At 37.3% G+C, this 17412-nt stretch overlaps 1 protein-coding gene across 3 annotated transcripts in view; it reads right to left on the reverse strand.

Moving 5' to 3' along the window:
* plp1.S (proteolipid protein 1 S homeolog) overlaps nt 1-17412 on the reverse strand; it is an 86459-nt gene that overhangs the window by 3241 nt on the left and 65806 nt on the right. For 2 of the 3 annotated variants that reach the window (XM_041574077.1, NM_001086265.2), the window contains 5 exon segments: nt 11049-11235; nt 9429-9693; nt 8232-8400; nt 6668-6741; nt 5888-5953 (listed from right to left, as the gene is read on the reverse strand). In XM_041574077.1, coding sequence (XP_041430011.1) covers nt 5888-5953; nt 6668-6741; nt 8232-8400; nt 9429-9693; nt 11049-11209 — 735 coding nt within the window. In that variant the 5' untranslated portion in view covers nt 11210-11235. 3 annotated transcript variants of the gene reach the window in all.

The following is a 17412-nucleotide window of genomic DNA, read 5'->3' on the forward strand; positions in this document are numbered from 1 at the left end:
TGAAAGTGTGTACTTTATTGGAACTAAGATATAACTAATTTAATTGAAAACAAAGCAATATTGAGTTTATTTAATGTTGAATTTATTACTTAAGATATGGAGTTCCAAATTATGGAAAGACAGCTGATCCGGAAAAACCCAGGTTCCAAGATAACAGGTGCCATACCTGTATATTGTAATCACGCGGGTCTGGGCAAATTTCACTATTCAAAATTATATCAATGGCTCCTTGGTATTGACTATTGATTATTGATTATTTTTAGATGCCATCGAATCTATTTTCCCCTAATTTATTTTTACCTGAAAAACGTCTGTTTTAGATGTCATTATTAGAAATGTCAATGTCTCATCAGAAATTTCAACCTGATCATAGAGAGGTAACATGGTGGTATGTTAGAGTACATATATACTATACCCACCACTGGGTGCAACCATTACCTCTCCTATTAGCATTAGTGTTTAAGTAGAAACCAAAGTATCTTTTAAACAGTCTATACTGAGAGAGGGCCCTGAAGTCGTCAAACAAAAATATATAGCTATCTGCTTGGATTTGCACTTAACTGTGTTAAACAGAGACAGATAGGGAGGCAACAAGCAGACATGAGGAAAGACAACTGACAGCTTTAATCTATTAATGGACTCTGGATATCACAGTAGTTCCTTCCAGACACAAACCAGCAAACTAAATCACCATTAAGGCATGTAGAAGATGGATGATGGTGCACCAGGAAGAGAGCTTACAAGATTAAAATGTAATGACACTGTGCATACAATCCAAAAGATTCTCAAACCCAAAAGTTCCATAACCCATATTGCTATTTGGCTTCATTAGTGACATTTTTAGAATTGATCTACACAATATGTATTTTCATGTTACTTTCAATCATGTGCCGCCCACTTTCACTGTACATGCATAGGGGTGGTCTGTCCATCTGCAACGGTGTTTGCTGGTGAACTTTAATGAGTCAAACCTGAGCACAGGTTCCACATCTGTCCTTGCAAAATTCCATTTCGGCACAGGGCACTGAGCCACTAGGCAATGCTGTCTTCTTTGATTACCCAGTTAGCAAATATGTCGCCTTAATGAATGAATAATGAATGTTAACTGTAAATACTGTTCCTTACAATGCAATTTCAACCAGACAGACACGTCTGAATTTTAATTCAGAAACTTTTAATTACTTTTAAACTCTTACATTTTACAATTAGCAATTTACAGGAAAAATGTAGCGCCCATTCTCTGCCAGAGAGAAAGACTCTTGGATATGTGTGCATGTTTGTGTCCACATACAGAAAGAGCACCATTTGAAATACTGACCCTATCAGTAGGTTCTAGTGAAAGCCTTTCTCTCTGGCTTAGAGAGTGTTAAGTCATCTGTAGATCTCACCACCAGCTCAACCCATTTACTGCTATTTCATTGCATAAATCAATTTTCACCGATGCCACTTTTGTTACTAAAAGATAAATAAGGCAGTTTAACTGGAAAGGGACCCACACATTAAACTTGAAAAAACTGCACAAAGTGCGCTAAATATTGTCCTAGACTCACTTTCATAATGCTGCATGTTCCTTTACCAGTGTAGTTGACCTCTCCATAGTGCAATTAATTATTGTACCCTGCATCGCTAATAGGCGGTTAAACTTGGTTAGAGAGAAGGGATGGAACAGTGCAAAGTTTGTGGGCTCATCCCTACACAGAGATTCCTTGCCCAAAGCCTGTTGTCCCCCTGCCTGATGATGCTAAACACATATATAACTAATTCTGCCTCTGCCCAGAATCTCCGTTCTTTTCTTAAAGAACAAGGGAACAGACAGCTCCTAGAGGAATAAAGGGTTGTAAGACCCTTTAGATTATGAAATATTATAGGGATAGCACATCATAGATTGAGTGATGAAGAAAAGGGAAATTGTTTCTCCTTTATTATGTGATTAAAGATGGTTTCCGTTGAGAAGAAAATAGACATTCTAAATGTATAGTAGATTCTTCGGGAAGAGTTATACATATATAGATAAATATATGGCCTACTGGGTCTAGAGAATATTGTCTATTGAATTTTAGCCATTGCAAATTTGCTTTGCACTTGTTGTGTAAATGAGACATAGTTTGTTCTACAGTGCAGATTATTAAAGAGCCCAATTAAAATCATATTGTTAAATCTATATTATCATTGATATCATCAGTTATGATGTTATCTGGTGTTGACTGCCCCGCTGTAAGCTTATTTACCTTCATTCTTTATGTTTTCAAAGTATTCAAAGAAAGCATTTTCCTTTCCATAATGGGTTCTAGATTTTTATACTTCAGCTTTATGGCCCTCCATCCTAAAGCTGTATTATAAAACTAAAAGAACTGGGCAACCAATCAGAAATCATTTCCAGCAACTAGCATTAAATGATGACTGTTTGCACCTGCCACCTATTAAAGAGAATTTCTTTTTTTGGTGACAAGATTAAGTATAAAATGTCTCTCATGGACTCTCATTTTTCTAAATTATAGGTGGTCCTACATTTGTTGATGAATCAGATATATGAGTGGCTGAGATTAGCATTCCTGCTTAATATCGTTAGGGCAGTTCTTACATGTTCTATTAGATTAAACCAAGAGTTTAGGGAAACCAAAGGCAGATACAGATTTTCCATGGAAAGCACCAGCGATGTTATCTAAATTCCAATGCAAACAAACAAAAATAAGACTTTGAAAATAAAAGGAAAACATGAACATTATAATCATATAAATAAAACCATGAATTCAGGATTCTGCTTTGTTTTTATCAACCACAGACTCGAAGTTTAAAACTTTGAGCGATCGCTGCGGCCAGTAACTCGAAGCACAGCATAGTTGAATGATGCTCCTACCATATATGTGAGCTGCAAAAGGAAATATACAGGAGAGAAAATATGCAATATATCAATATAATACATAATTATATATGTTATTGTCAAGCATTCGGCCACTAAAGCCATGTGTGAGTCCCTACACTCTTACGTGATGGACATATAGTAAGCTTACTTACTATATTGCTATGTTACTGCCTTTCAGGCTGAACTCACCATTAACTGTTTGCCCCATCCCTATCATGGAGGCAGCCCCCACCGCTGCTTTAAAGTGATCACATTCAAAAATAAATTACATTTAGAAAGCTCCTTACCCATGCAAAGTGATAGAACATTTACTAGAACCTACTTGACTATCAGTTCAAATGTAGGAAATATGGAGGTTTTGGAAGACCTCCTGAAGTGGTGTGCATAAATGTATCTGAAAATAGTGCAATAAGAACATAGAAAATATGTTGTTAGTGTGTTATCTTAGGAAATCATGCAATGTTTTTGAAACCTTTTTTAAAGCTTGATTGTCTCTCAATAGTATTGAAAGTATGTTATCTAGGTCAAGTAATTGTTAGGAATAGGCGTATTAAAAGAGCAATCTAAACTTTACCTTAAAGGGGTTGTTCACCGTCAAACACTTTTTTCATTTCAATTGGTTTCAGATAGTTCATCAGAAATAAAGACTTTTTACTATTTTCTATTTGTAACCAGTTTTCTATCATTAAAGTGTAAAGTTAAATTTTTCACCTTCTAAAGCAGCTCTGGGAGGGGGGTCCTCGACTCTTTAAGGGGCATATTTATCAAGGGTCGAATTTCGAATTGAAAAAACTTTGAATTTTGAATTCAAAAAGACCAACCAAAATTAAGTCAAAGTTTTTTTTTTGGTCGAATAGATCCATATTTGCCCGAATTCTAATTGTAGAAATTGAAGGAATAGTGCATTCAATCAAATTCGATTCAAAGTTTTTCCCAAAAAAACTTTGATTTTTCACCAATTGACTCCAAATAGGTTCTATGAGGTCCCCCATAGGCTAAAACAGCAATTCGTTAGTTTTGGCGAATGGTCGAAGGCGAATTTTTAAAGAGACAGTACATGATAAATTTTGATATTCTAATTTTCTAATTTTTTTCAAATTGAATTTGGACTATTCCCTAGTCGAAGTACACAAAAACAGCTCGAAATTTGTTGTTTGTCCCTGCTTAGCAGAATCCCTGAGTTACATTAAAGACAGTTGTTAGAATTGTTACAACAGTTGCTAATATTCCCCATAGAGTCTACTGAGAAATGTATCAACTAAATGTAGCAAATTGTAACAGTTCAGAATCTGCTCCTGGATCACTGAGCTGCCAGACTGAAATACTAGAGACAGGTACATTAAACCTTAAACTTACATTTTGGGAAAATGCAAAGCAATTGAAAAAAATGTTTATGGTGAACAATCTGAGGACAGTCGGAGAACAACTGAACTGGAAAAAGTGTTTAGAAGGTGAACAAACCCCTTTAATTACAGTATAACAAAAAAAAATAATGTCCACTTAATATTACACAAATTGACACAGTTAGTGAATAAAAGCAAGACTATACTGATTACAGCTGTTTTATGATAGGCTGATGCAGAACAGTCATAGGCATTGGAATGACATTTTTGTAACTGTCCAAAATATATTATAACAAATTGTATATTAAAAGGATACTGTGATGGGAAAACTTTTTTTTTCCAAAACGCATCAGTTAATAGTGCTGCTCCAGCAGTCTTCTGCACTGATATCCATTTTTTCATTTTTTTATATTTAATTTTGAAATCTGACATGGAGCTAGACATATTGTCAGTTCCCAGGTGCCCCCAGTCACGTGACTTGTGCTCTGATAAACTTCAGTCACTCTTTACTGCTGCACTGCAAGTTGGAGTGATATCACCCCTCCCCCCCCATCAGCGGAACAATAGCAAGGTAACAGCTCCCTGGTGGGACATGAACTTTTACTATTGAGTGCTGTTCTTATATCTATAAGAACAGCACTCAATAGTAAAAGTTCATGTCCCACTGCGACTCCTTCAGTTACACTGAGTAGGAGAAACAATAGCCTGTCAGAAAACAGTTCCATAGTGCAGCACTGGCTCTTTCTAAAAGCACATGACCAGGCAAAATGGCCTGAGATGGCTGCCAACACACCAATATTACAACTAAAAAAATATGGTTCAGGAATTTTACACGGTAGAGTGAATTATTTGCAGTGTAAACAGTGTAATTTAGAAATAAAAACGACACCATAAAATCATGACGGAATCCCTTTAAACACTCAGAAGTAAAAGTATTTATGCTGTATACAAGCACACAGCAAGGAGACACAAACAGAAACACATCAGACAGATGAATGTATAGATGTATATATACTGTGTCTATATATATATATATATATATATATATATATATATATATATCTCATTTGAAGAACTCTGTTTCCCTAGATACACCATAAATGAGATAAGACATAAGACAAGTACACAAACAAGTATCACAGATTCACAATGCATTGTGGGAAACAATGTAAATGTTCAATGGAACTTACTGCATCTGTCATTTTGATACTAAAAATTCTTCTTTCTCTTAAACAATATATTTACATTTTATATATAAGGAGGTTTTATCTTGTCACTTAAATTGCCACCATGGCATTTGATACATTTTGTGCTGAGAACATTCCATAACTACATATTTGACTCTTTAACGTACAGAGCAGTTTTGAGATTGATGTTGCTTGGGAGATTCAGAGACTACAGAGCATTGTATGAAATGCTGCAATAGAGAATAAAATTGATCTTAAAGAAAGAGTCTTTATGGAAAAAAATTTCAGGGTTGCATTTAGCGACATGGCTGCACTCTCTGATACAAACAGTGCAGTATACAAATTCATATATGCAAAGTGTATGCAGACAGAATATTATTCATATATATGGAACATTTAAAGTAAAATCACACAGAGTATTTTAAAAAGTTTGTTTTTCAATTAATGTGTATATCTTAATATTATTTGTAGGACTAATTACAAATTAAACTCACCAGGGCCACAAGTGTTGCAGCTGCACCCACAAATGCCGCAATAAAAAGGTGAAATGTCATCTGGAACTGCAAGAGAACAATATAAGTGATCACCTTACAGAAAATATGCAAAATCCCAAAATTCCTTATGGTTAATTCAAAGTAGGGTTCAAAATTAAAAAAACAAGGACAGATTGCCATTTTGTTCGCATGAATACAGGTGAATACAGAGATGCCTGTTTTTGGCACTCCTGTATTCATGAAAATTGACTTGGAAGGGATGTAGGTGTCTTCTTTCCCTCTATCCCATTGTGGAAGTTACAAATTAGGCTGGACAAGTTAGAGCTGGAGTAACACCAGGCCTTGCGTTTCCACAGAGGCTCAAACAGCTTACTAAACATTGTCTGTGTATGGAATCTTTTAGTAGCCCCTCTGGCATTTGCCAGAATCCACAGATTGCCAGTCTGGGCCTGAGTAACACTCTTCAATTGTTCCCGGGCCAGAGGCAGGCTGAACAGGGCCGCACTCCATCTGTGAGCACTAACGTTTAACATGTTTCTGTTCCACTTTTTTCTGAAGCAGAAGTGGCTGGGTAACAAGACCAAGGGACAATTCAGTATGTCTAATTGTAAGCAGTAATAGGGGGTCTATAGGATTGTTCTAGCAATTGCATTAACAAAGCAAGAGCAGTCACTATTAGTCTGCATTGTTATATGGAGGATAATAAGAGCTTTTAGAGCATTAAAGAGGCACATTAAATGGAACATAACACAACATGAAGTCTGTTTCTGTGTTTCTAACCTCACTGGTCTTGCAGATGGCAAGCAGACTGGTCCCGCATACTTTCCCTGGGAAAGCATTCCATGGCAGAACACCTGGGGTCAAAAACAGATATTCAGTATTATTATTATTATTATTAACATGTATTTATATAGCGCCAACATATTGCGTAGCACTGTAAAGTAACTGTGATTATACAACTACATCACATGAATTACATACATAGAACATATGGAGTAACAAACATCACAATCAATACAGGTACAAAGAGGTGAGGAAGGCCCTATGCATAGGCATACAGTCTAAAGGGAAGGGAGTAAGACACAAGGTGTGGGGGTGGGCAAGATCGAAGTAAGTGGGTGAGAAATGTGGTGTTGTATGTGGTGTTGTGTTTGGTAGTTAAGCAGAGTGAGGGTAGGCTTCTCGAAAGAAGTGCGTTTTCAGAGATTTTTTGAAAGCAGAAAGGTTGGGAGAAAGTCGGACAGATCGTGGGAGAGCGTTCCAGAGGAGGGGTGCAGCCCTTCCAAAGTCTTGAAATGCGAGCATGTGAGGAGGTAATGAGAGAAGAGTTGAGTAGCAGGTCAGTAGAGGAGCGAAGTAAGCGAGTGGGTGAGTATATAGAGATGAGTTCAGAGATGTAGGGTGGAGCAGAGTTGTGAAGTGCTTTGAAAGTCAGTGTCATTAATTTGAATTTGATTCTGAAAGGTAACAGAGAATGAGCGGTTGCTGAGGTGTATGAGCCTCGCAGCAGTGTTCATTATGGACTGGAGAGGTGACAGTCTCTGGAGGGGGAGGCCAATTAAAAGAGAGTTACAGTAGTCTAGACGCGATATGATGAGAGAGTGAATAAGAATTTTGGTAGCGTCTTGGGTGATAAATGATCGTATTTTGGATATGTTCCTTAGGTGGAAGTGACATGATTTAATAAGTGACTGGATATGAGGAATGAATGACAGGGCAGAATCTAGGATAACCCCAAGGCACCGGGCCTGGGGAGAGGGGGTGATAGTGGAATTGTTAACTATGATGGATACTTCGGGGATGCTACTGGTGTTTCTTGGAGGAAAGAGAACCATTTCAGTTTTAGAGAGGTTTAATTTAACGTAGCGTTGCGACATCCAGGTAGAGATAGCGGACAGGCAGGAGGAGACGCGAGTTAGGAGTTCTGGGTTGAGATCAGGAGATGAGAGATAGATTTGAGTATCGTCAGCATAGAGGTGGTAGTGGAAACCATACGAATTTATTAATTTGCCAAGGGAGGAAGTATAGAGGGAGAATAGTAATGGTCCTCGATACATATAACAAGGTATTTAAAGGGCTTTTTGCAGAATAGTGCTTACCATATAGGAATACCTATACTGACATAGTATTAAGATATCCACTGTAGAGGATATGTAAAGCCTTGAATAGTTAGACCTACTATGGAACATTTCTTTTCCAGACCCATTTAACTGGTCATGCCCCTTCTGGTTTCTTGCTGGGAGGTAATAAGACAATCTAATCTCTATGATAATAGGGTGAATCCAGGCACAGCCTGAAAGAAAACAGCACTTTTGAGGCACAAAAAATAAATGACAAAACTTACCATACATACGAGCATCTAAACACAGGGTACTGACACTGGTTGTGGTTTTCCCTGGGAATGCAATGGACTGACAGGTGACCCAAGTATTGAAGTAAATGTAGACAGGGACAGCAGAGCAGGCAAAGATCAGGATCCACAAAATAGTGATAACGTAAGTGACACCGACAAACTACAAGAATAATAAAATTGTGACAAAATGAGAGGAGCATCATGGGAATACTGAGTTAGACCCTGCATCCCTACCACAGTCACTAATCAAGGCAGAGGTAAATACTGGAGCATACGATATGTGCTTGTACTGGAAGATGAGCAATGTAGGCACCTGCCTGTTTTATTGACATTTTTTAAATTTCAACAGCTCCTCCTAAGGCCACCAGAAAACCTAACATCAAGGTTCCACTCTGAGAACAATATATACTAAATGGAATAGGTGTCATATAGACATAGGTCTATATGACACCTATTCCATTTAGTACTGTATATATTGGGAGAACTGTTGTAAAATGTCATTAGTTGGGCCTGACCCTGCATTTCAGGATTTAAATTAATCTTTGTTACAAATATTCTTATTGAAACCATGCATAAATGTAGCAAAGATTGCTGCCATTATGCTTAAGGAAATGGAACTCTCTTTCCAGCATGGTCATGCCTTTTAATCGGTTAACCTTACATTCTATGGCAAAACAGGACAGAAAGATCTTGAAAGTTATTATTCAACCTTCCTAAAGCTCTAGGCAGTTTGAGAGCATATCAATCATATAAGAGATATTCAAGTTAGGCCAAACTACAGCATATTAAGCCTAAAACAGCTTCAGTTATTTATATGATGTGTATGATGTAAAGCACTGGTAGTTTATCATGAATTTTTCATAAATAAATTATTCATTGCTTCCAGCCTCACAATAAAAGACACCACAAAGGCCTATATATTATCTAAAGAAAATAATAGTGCTCTTTCCAAGATTTGGAAGTATTTGGACTTCAATATGCTATAAATGATTGGCCAATATAAGATGCACTACCAAAATAAAGTTTGCTAATTAATCTGGTTATATAACATGTCCAAAGGAATACAGTGTTATGCAACTCACACATCATGTTTCAATGAGCACACTGATTGTAATTTGGGAATGAACGGTTCCCAAATCACAACTTGCGTTTAAGATCACAACTTGCTGTCCTTTCTTCCACTGTCACCTTATCGGGGTGTCCAAGCCACTTTCCCAAGCAGCGGCAGATGAGCTCTATAGTATGGACTGGCTGCCTTCCCCTGGTGCTTCTTCCTTTAGGTGGTCCTCCAGTCACTGTAGAGATGAGCCCACCCTTCATAGCTGGGGGTTTGAACTCTCCTAGGATGTGTTTGATGGCAGTTGTTGTATAGAATCCCTCAGCCAAAAGTAGGATCCCATACAGAAAGAAGAAAATGGCAATTCCATAGATCACAAACTGAAAGGCATTAATTCTACATAAAAGAGAAACTTTTCAGTTATTTCCTTCTTTGAGAAGTGACCATGCAGCATTTTTCATGGTTCATCAGGTTACTAATATGCCTTGCAACTTAAATTTTATTTGTTAATTTGAAGGGAATGCCCAACCAAAGAATGAAAATGTATTGCATAATTAAAGAGATGTTATTCTACAAAACTTCCCAATATACATTAGTTAAAAATGATCTAACATTTTAAAGTAATTTGTAAACTAGATTGCTACTGGATGCAGTATTTGTTTGCCCTTTTCAATTCCCTTCTCAGCCTGTTAAAAACATTTGTATTCAGTTCAGTGAGAACAGTTTAGTGAGACCAGTTCTCCCCCCACCCAAAACACCCAGCAATAGTTGAAATCGGCCACACCAAGGGGCATATTTGTTTAAATGTGACCTTGTCTGTCTCTGTCAAAATTCTGGCTTTTTTTCTGAATATTTGCTAAATAAAGGTATGGGATTCGTTATCCAGAAACCCTTTATCTAGAAAGCTCTGAATTATGTAAAGGCTTTCTCCCATAGTCTTCATTTTATCCAAATAATTCACATTTTCTCTGTAATAAGTAAACAGTACTTTGCATTTGATCCAGACTACGATATAATTGATCCTTATTGGAAGCGAAACCAGCCTATTAGGTTTATTTAATGCTTACATGGTTTTCTAGTAGACTTTAGGTATGAAGATCTAAATTAAGGAAAGATTTGTTATCTGGAAAAGGTCCCAAGCATTCTGAATAACAGGTCCCATACCTGTATCATACTTTCGCCATTGTGTGTACTGTTGCAGGTGAAAATAAGTAGCGTAATAACACCAGCATATTGTTCAAATGGTTAAAGTGAATACAGAGATAGAAGAACACTGCTGTATCAGCCAAAGGGCAACATATTAAGAACAGGTGGGGATGGCACATAAAGTATGCACTTACCCAAAATTTCACCATACACATGGGATATCAGCATGAAGCATATGGCATAGATAATAAAAAATTACTTTTGACAAAAACGGTGGTGAAACAAAATTGCCACTTTTAATGAATTGCAACATTTTTGAAAATTTGCTATGTTAATATACTAAAACATTATAATCATTTTGTAGCAATAATGTTTGATCCAGTGGCATATGTAAACCCAAAGCAGACAGATTCTGAATGGCATAGAATATATAGAATATGGGTCAGCTTACCAGTGCATGCTTCTTGTGTTTGCTTATCTTATGCTGGACATGCTAGCCCAAATCATTACTCACCCTGAGTTTGATATAGGTTAACATTCTGCTTGTTATTAGTCTCTAGACAAACCCCCTTGCTTACTGGTTGTGAAATGATTCCAGCACTTACACATGAATGAGGTATTCATACTCCTGGTAGTTTTTGGAAAAATATGTCTCTATCAACTTCTCTGTTCCACTCAAAGCCTCATGTCCGCAGCCACAGAATAGGGCCACTCCGGCAAAACACAGGACTGTGGCAATGACTGAAGCAAATGGTACCCCAACCATGCAGCGTATGCAGCCATCATGCCAACCTAGGATCAGGGTGAGAAGTATACATTAAAATGGGAGACATTCAAAGGGACAAAATTTTAGACAAAATAAATTGAAGCAATAGAAAAACAGGAAGAGTCAGTTTAAGAGTAATTCCATTAGCTGACATACAACAAAACCAACCACAGTTACTTTCCTAATACTTCTCATCCGCCAGAGAAAAAGGAGAGCTTATGCCATACATTAGCAAACTCTTTACCTTCACGTGCCTTATAAAAGGTTTGGGGGCACTAAAATGTTGTAGCTCTTTGCCTTCATGTGCCTTATAAAAGGTTTGGGGGTACTAAATTGTTGTAGCTTTTTGCCTTCACATGCCTTATAAAAAGTTTGGTGGTACTTAACTGTTGTAGCATGTCTTTATTTCCAATGAAGCTATTAAAGAACTATGCTATTACATGTAATAGAGTCCTGCAGTGGGTCGGGTACCGGTGGGTCATCCACAAAAAAGCAGGCATCCTGCGGAATGAGGGGAGGATTTTCAAGTGCAGGTATAGCTGCGGGTCTGCAGGTCGCGGGTCTGCGGGTCGTGGTTCGGGTTGCAGGTCTCATCAATATCTTATCTTATGTAATATTGTCTATATTTTACTCCTTTTAAAGTTTTACCAAATGTGTTTCTGCCCGCCCGCTTTTGATGATGTCACTTCCGGTTTGCAGCACCATCACTTCCTGTTTGATGTTGGTCGGCGGGTTGCGGATAAAGCAGTTGCGGGTCCGGCTTGATTGGATGAAAGTGGGTAAATATGCGGGTTTCGGTTCGGAGTGCGGCTGCAGGTTGCGAGTTCAGGTCTTAGAAATTGGTTCCGCACAGGACTCTAACATGTAACATATTGAATGCGTTCAAGCTTTCTTCTTGTTTGAAGAAAAGCTTGAAGGATATTTCCTGACTCTTTTATTAGTCAGGAAATATCTGTTTAGCAATTGTAGAAGAATAACCAAATAGTTGGCAATCTGGCAGTCTACCAAAACTCCCAGTGTATTGTAATTATAATCATCCATCCATGTTACCTTTACCCTTATTATTAGCTCTTGGGATAACTCTCTGTCTCTAAATCATGTGAAAGATATAATCAAGCTCTTCCACTTTTTTGTTGTATCAAGCAAAGTTTAACTTTCTATATTTAATTCCCAGTCATTCAAATCTTCTATCAGTGTTTAGGCATTACTGAACATGTCATGTTACCCATGAATTCCCACTGGCTCAGGCTCAGGTACTTTTTTCTTTACATTAATTCACATAACACAAGATGCAGTAGATTATGAACTAGAATTGCTATCCCCATAGCTTTTGCCTTCTATTGCTTGCTGCCATCTCTGTCTTTGTGCTCATTCTGCTTTATTTCCCTGTTCAATAACAAATAATTAATAGAGAAACATTCAGTGTCGTGTATGGAAAGAAATAAGGGTTAACTTACCAAATATGATGGGGGTCCAGGTGCTCAAGCCCCAGACCTTCAGCTCAGGGAGGCAAACAATGTAGTGATAGGCTGGCACAAACCAGACCACACTCCATTATATGATGCAGTTAAAAAGTATTTAGCAAAAAGACATCTCAAAAGAGCTTACCTATTATCACATTATTTCCCCTTTGCGTCTACCTTTGGCTAGTTAAAGGAACAGTAACACAAATACAAGTGTATTCATTTAATTAAAACATAATGCACTGTTGGCCTGCACTAGTAAAACTGATTTGTTTGCTTCAGCAACTCTACTGTAGTATATTTAAACAAACTGCTTGGTAGCTGTGGGAGCAGCCGATAACAGATACAGAGAACAGTATACAATGCTATTCTAAATAGCTTATCTGTTATCTACTATTTGTCTTGTGCTTACATGGCTGCCCCAGTGGCTGCACAGCAGCTTGTTTATATAAACTATTATAGTCTTTCTGAAGCAAACACCTCAGTTTTACCAGTGCAGGACAACACTACATTATTTATTCATTACTTAAAAACACTTTCATTTTTTGACGTTACTGTTCCTTTAAGTGTACACAGAAATTCAGTGTTCTGTGCTATAAAGCAGAACTATTTTAAAATAAGATTTCAAAAATTAAATACAATACAAATGTTACTAAACTCTCAGTAATTTTATACTGACCAAAGACCTGCATTGGCTCCGTGCTTCATTTTTGTATTCATATTACAGCTATATTCAGTAATTTCATATTGACCAAAGACAGTGTCGGACTGGGACACCAGGGGCCCACCCAAAAACCTTTAGACCAGGGGCCCACTCAAAAACCTTTAGACCAGGGGCCCACTCAAAGTATTATTTTCTTCCTTTACTTACTCAACCTCTATTCTCCTATTCTCTTTTCTTTACATAGTATAACCTATTATTCCATCTATTTAGCCTCTGTATTCTCATAGAAATAGGGAATGGCCATGAAATAAGCCAAATATTTAGAAGCAGAAGGGCCCACTGACATCTTGGCCCACCGGGAGTTTTCCTGGTATCCCGGTAGGCCAGTCCGACACTGACCAAAGATCAACTGCACATAGGACTGGACAGTTTTATCCCTTAGGGCTATGTACAAATATGTACCGATATCCTGGACCTGTAAGCAGTGTCAGCCTCCTTATCATGCTGAAAGTGTACAACTGTGTTTAATTAGGGAAACATTTTAAAACTAAAATCAAACTGGGCCTGCATTGGCTCTGTACTTCCTTTTTGTATTCATATTACAGCTGTATTCACAATATATCAGGGCAGCATTATGAATTATAATATCATTTTTATAAATTATATATATTGTAAATTATTATAAATCAGTTTCTATAGGGGAGGGTGTTGTAAGTAATGTATCAGTGTTAATTCCATCCAGGATGTGGCATCCTTGCAACATGATCTTGACAAACTGGCAATCTGGGCAGCTAAATGGCAAATGAGATTCAATGTTGATAAATGTAAGGTCATGCACCTGGGATGTAAAAATATCCAAGCCACTTATACCCTTAATGGGACTGCACTAGGCAAATCCATTATGGAAAAGGACCTTGGAGTCCTTGTAGATGATAAACTTGGCTGTAGCAAGCAATGCCAGTCAGCAGCATCAAGGGCAAATAAGGTCTTGAGCTGTATTAAAAGGGGCATAGAGTCAAGGGAGGAGGGGGTCATTCTTCCATTGTATAGAGCACTTGTAAGGCCCCATCTAGAATATGCTGTACAGTTTTGGTCTCTATCACTCAAACAGGACATTATTGTATTAGAGAGGGTACAGAGAAGGGCAATTAAGCTGGTAAAAGGTATTGAAAATCTTAGCTATGAGGAAAGACTGGCTAAATTGGGGATGTTCACACTGGAGAAGAGGCGCTTAAGGGGTGATATGATAACTATGTATAAATATATAAGGGGATCATATAATAATCTCTCTAATGCTTTATTTACCAGTAGGTCTTTCCAGCTGACACGAGGTCACCCATTCCGATTAGAAGAAAAGAGGTTCCACCTAAATATTCGGAAGGGGTTTTTTACAGTGAGAGCTGTGAAGATGTGGAATTCTTTCCCTGAATCAGTTGTACAGGCTGATACATTAGATAGCTTTAAGAAGGGGTTGGATAGCTTTTTAGCAAGTGAGGGAATACAGGGTTATGGGAAATAGCTCATAGTACATGTTGACCCAGGGACTAGTCCGATTGCCATTTTGGAGTCAGGAGTCAGGAAGGAATTTTTCCCCCTCTGAGGCAAATTGGAGAGGCTTCAGATGGTTTTTTTTGCCTTCCTCTGGATCAACTGGCAGATAGGTAGTTAATAAAAAATAAAAAAAAAGGTTGAACTAGATGGACATGTGAATCCAAATGTCCAGGTAAGACTCCATCTTGCCTGTCTCCAGATATGATGGAGTCTTATATTATCGAATGACTGTTTTTGTAGTCTACTCTTCTTTGTCTTATATTTTGTGTTCATTATGTTCCATATATATATATATATATATATATATATATATATATATATATATATATATATATATATATATATATATATATATATATATATATATATATATATATATATATATATATATATATATATATATATAGTAATAGATGGACCCGCACTCCAATGTTCTTGGTGAAGAAAAGTAATGTGCTTTATTCACATGAATAAAGCACATTACTTTTCTTCACTAAGAACATTGGAGTGCGGGTCCATCTATTACTATACATGCAAAAATTTAACCAACGCACCCACCATCTGAAAAATCCGGTAAGAGTGCGCTCACCAGAATTGACTTTTTATATGTGTGTGTGTGATATGTGTGTGTGATATGTGTGTGTGTGTGTGATATGTGTGTGTGATATGTGTGTGTGATATGTGTGTGTGATATGTGTGTGTGATATGTGTGTTTGTGTGTGTGTGTGTGTGTGTGTGTGTGTGTGTGTGTGTGTGTGTGTGTGTATATAAAAACATATACCCATTCCTATAGAGATCACAGCTTTGATGTGTTTTTTCACGAAACGCCTCAAGCCATGTTCTCCCCTGCCTGCTTTATGTGTCTATACCTATACAATGATTTTATCAGAATATTTAAATAAATTTGGATTTGTACCTACACACTTGTATTTATAAGCAACATGGTGAGCCTCTTGGTGCGCTTTTGACCACTGACTGAGTCATGAGACAAAAAAGACATTCTAAGCTCCGTTTATAACGGATGACATCAATCAGAGTCGTTTATAAGGATATAATTTACAGGATATTCATGGCTTTTGTGTTTTATATATTTATAAATATTACTTTTAGGGGTAAATTATTTGCTATCAATTTTCTAATATTAGCAAGGACTCCATTAACTGTGTGCAACTATTAAATGGTACTTATGTACTTGAACTGGAACATAGTTTGCATGTGGATATTGGCATATTCCACAGAGTTCTGAACTGCAGTCTCTGTGCTCCTGGCACTGCTCAGTGGTTTTGAATACATTTTTAATTTATAGATGTATTGTATATTAGACAAAGTTTGTGTATGTGTGTGAAAGAGAGAATGTATGCCTTTATCTCTGTATCTATCTGCCAGTGCAGGATCTGTACAACACATACATTGTTGCTAACAATACTCCCACATCCAGTCACACATGCCCAACAATAACTCTGTCACACAAACTGAGGGTAACATGTCTGACATGCCCTGACACTAGTTCTCTTCCCACCCCTAAACAATAAAAGAAACACATTTTGAGTGAGTGAGTGTTTACTATACATGTAGAATAGACTGGTCTATTATGTAATATCAGTAGGTATGTTAACACTGCCAGTGTGAGGGGATAATGACTCTTCTATGTGTCCGTTTAGTTGAAATCACTAGGCAGAACAGTTTGCATTCTGTGTCAAGGGAATGTAGAACATCTGACTATACAAATATTGCCTATACTCCTATATTCTAATTTACATTATTACTAAGTGGCTAAACTCTGCCTGTACAATGATGTGAAAGAAAAAGTAGAGGAATGCGGATAGCGAGAGATACTGGATCAAACGAAATTCACTGGCAGACAGGTACTGCTAGCAGGGTAAACCCTTGCTAATTTATTAAGTAAATTGCAGCATGCAACGTTTCGGGGTAAGAGATATAGCAAGAGATACAACCTCCATGTTATGTAGGAGTGTATAGGGGAAGGACACTGGGAGAGGTCTGATGAGACACTAAAAACGATCTCGATTTTCTACAGAAGGTAAAAGTTGCCCTTGTTAGCTAAATCTGCAAGTGCAAGGAGCAAGATGTGACACAAAATGTAAATGCTATACAAACACACTTGTGTTAATTCAAGCTCGCCAATACTTGCACCTTGCACTAAAACACTGGTTGCACTTGCTTGGTTGCATAAAGTACAAAGTACAGATTTTTTTTAATAACTTAAGATGTTTTTATATATATATTAAAAAAAACCTTATTGATTGTACGAGGGGATATAGGAGCGGGACTAAATGTGGTCTGCATATATGTAATACACCTTTAAGAAACATATTATGTAAATTGTTTGGCCATTAGACTTGCTATAAAGTTGTGTCTCTTTGAAAATCTGTAACACTCTGAGGAAGTGCCATAGGGCATGAAACGCGTCAGTGGTGACCATCATGCACTGTACCTTAGCATACAAATTTTAAAGGTATGAATAAAGCAACGTAATTTTAATTTGAAATCGTGTTCGAGTGAAT

This window comes from Xenopus laevis, chromosome 8S (assembly GCF_017654675.1).
Source record: "Xenopus laevis strain J_2021 chromosome 8S, Xenopus_laevis_v10.1, whole genome shotgun sequence".
Taxonomy (NCBI): Eukaryota; Metazoa; Chordata; class Amphibia; order Anura; family Pipidae; genus Xenopus; species Xenopus laevis.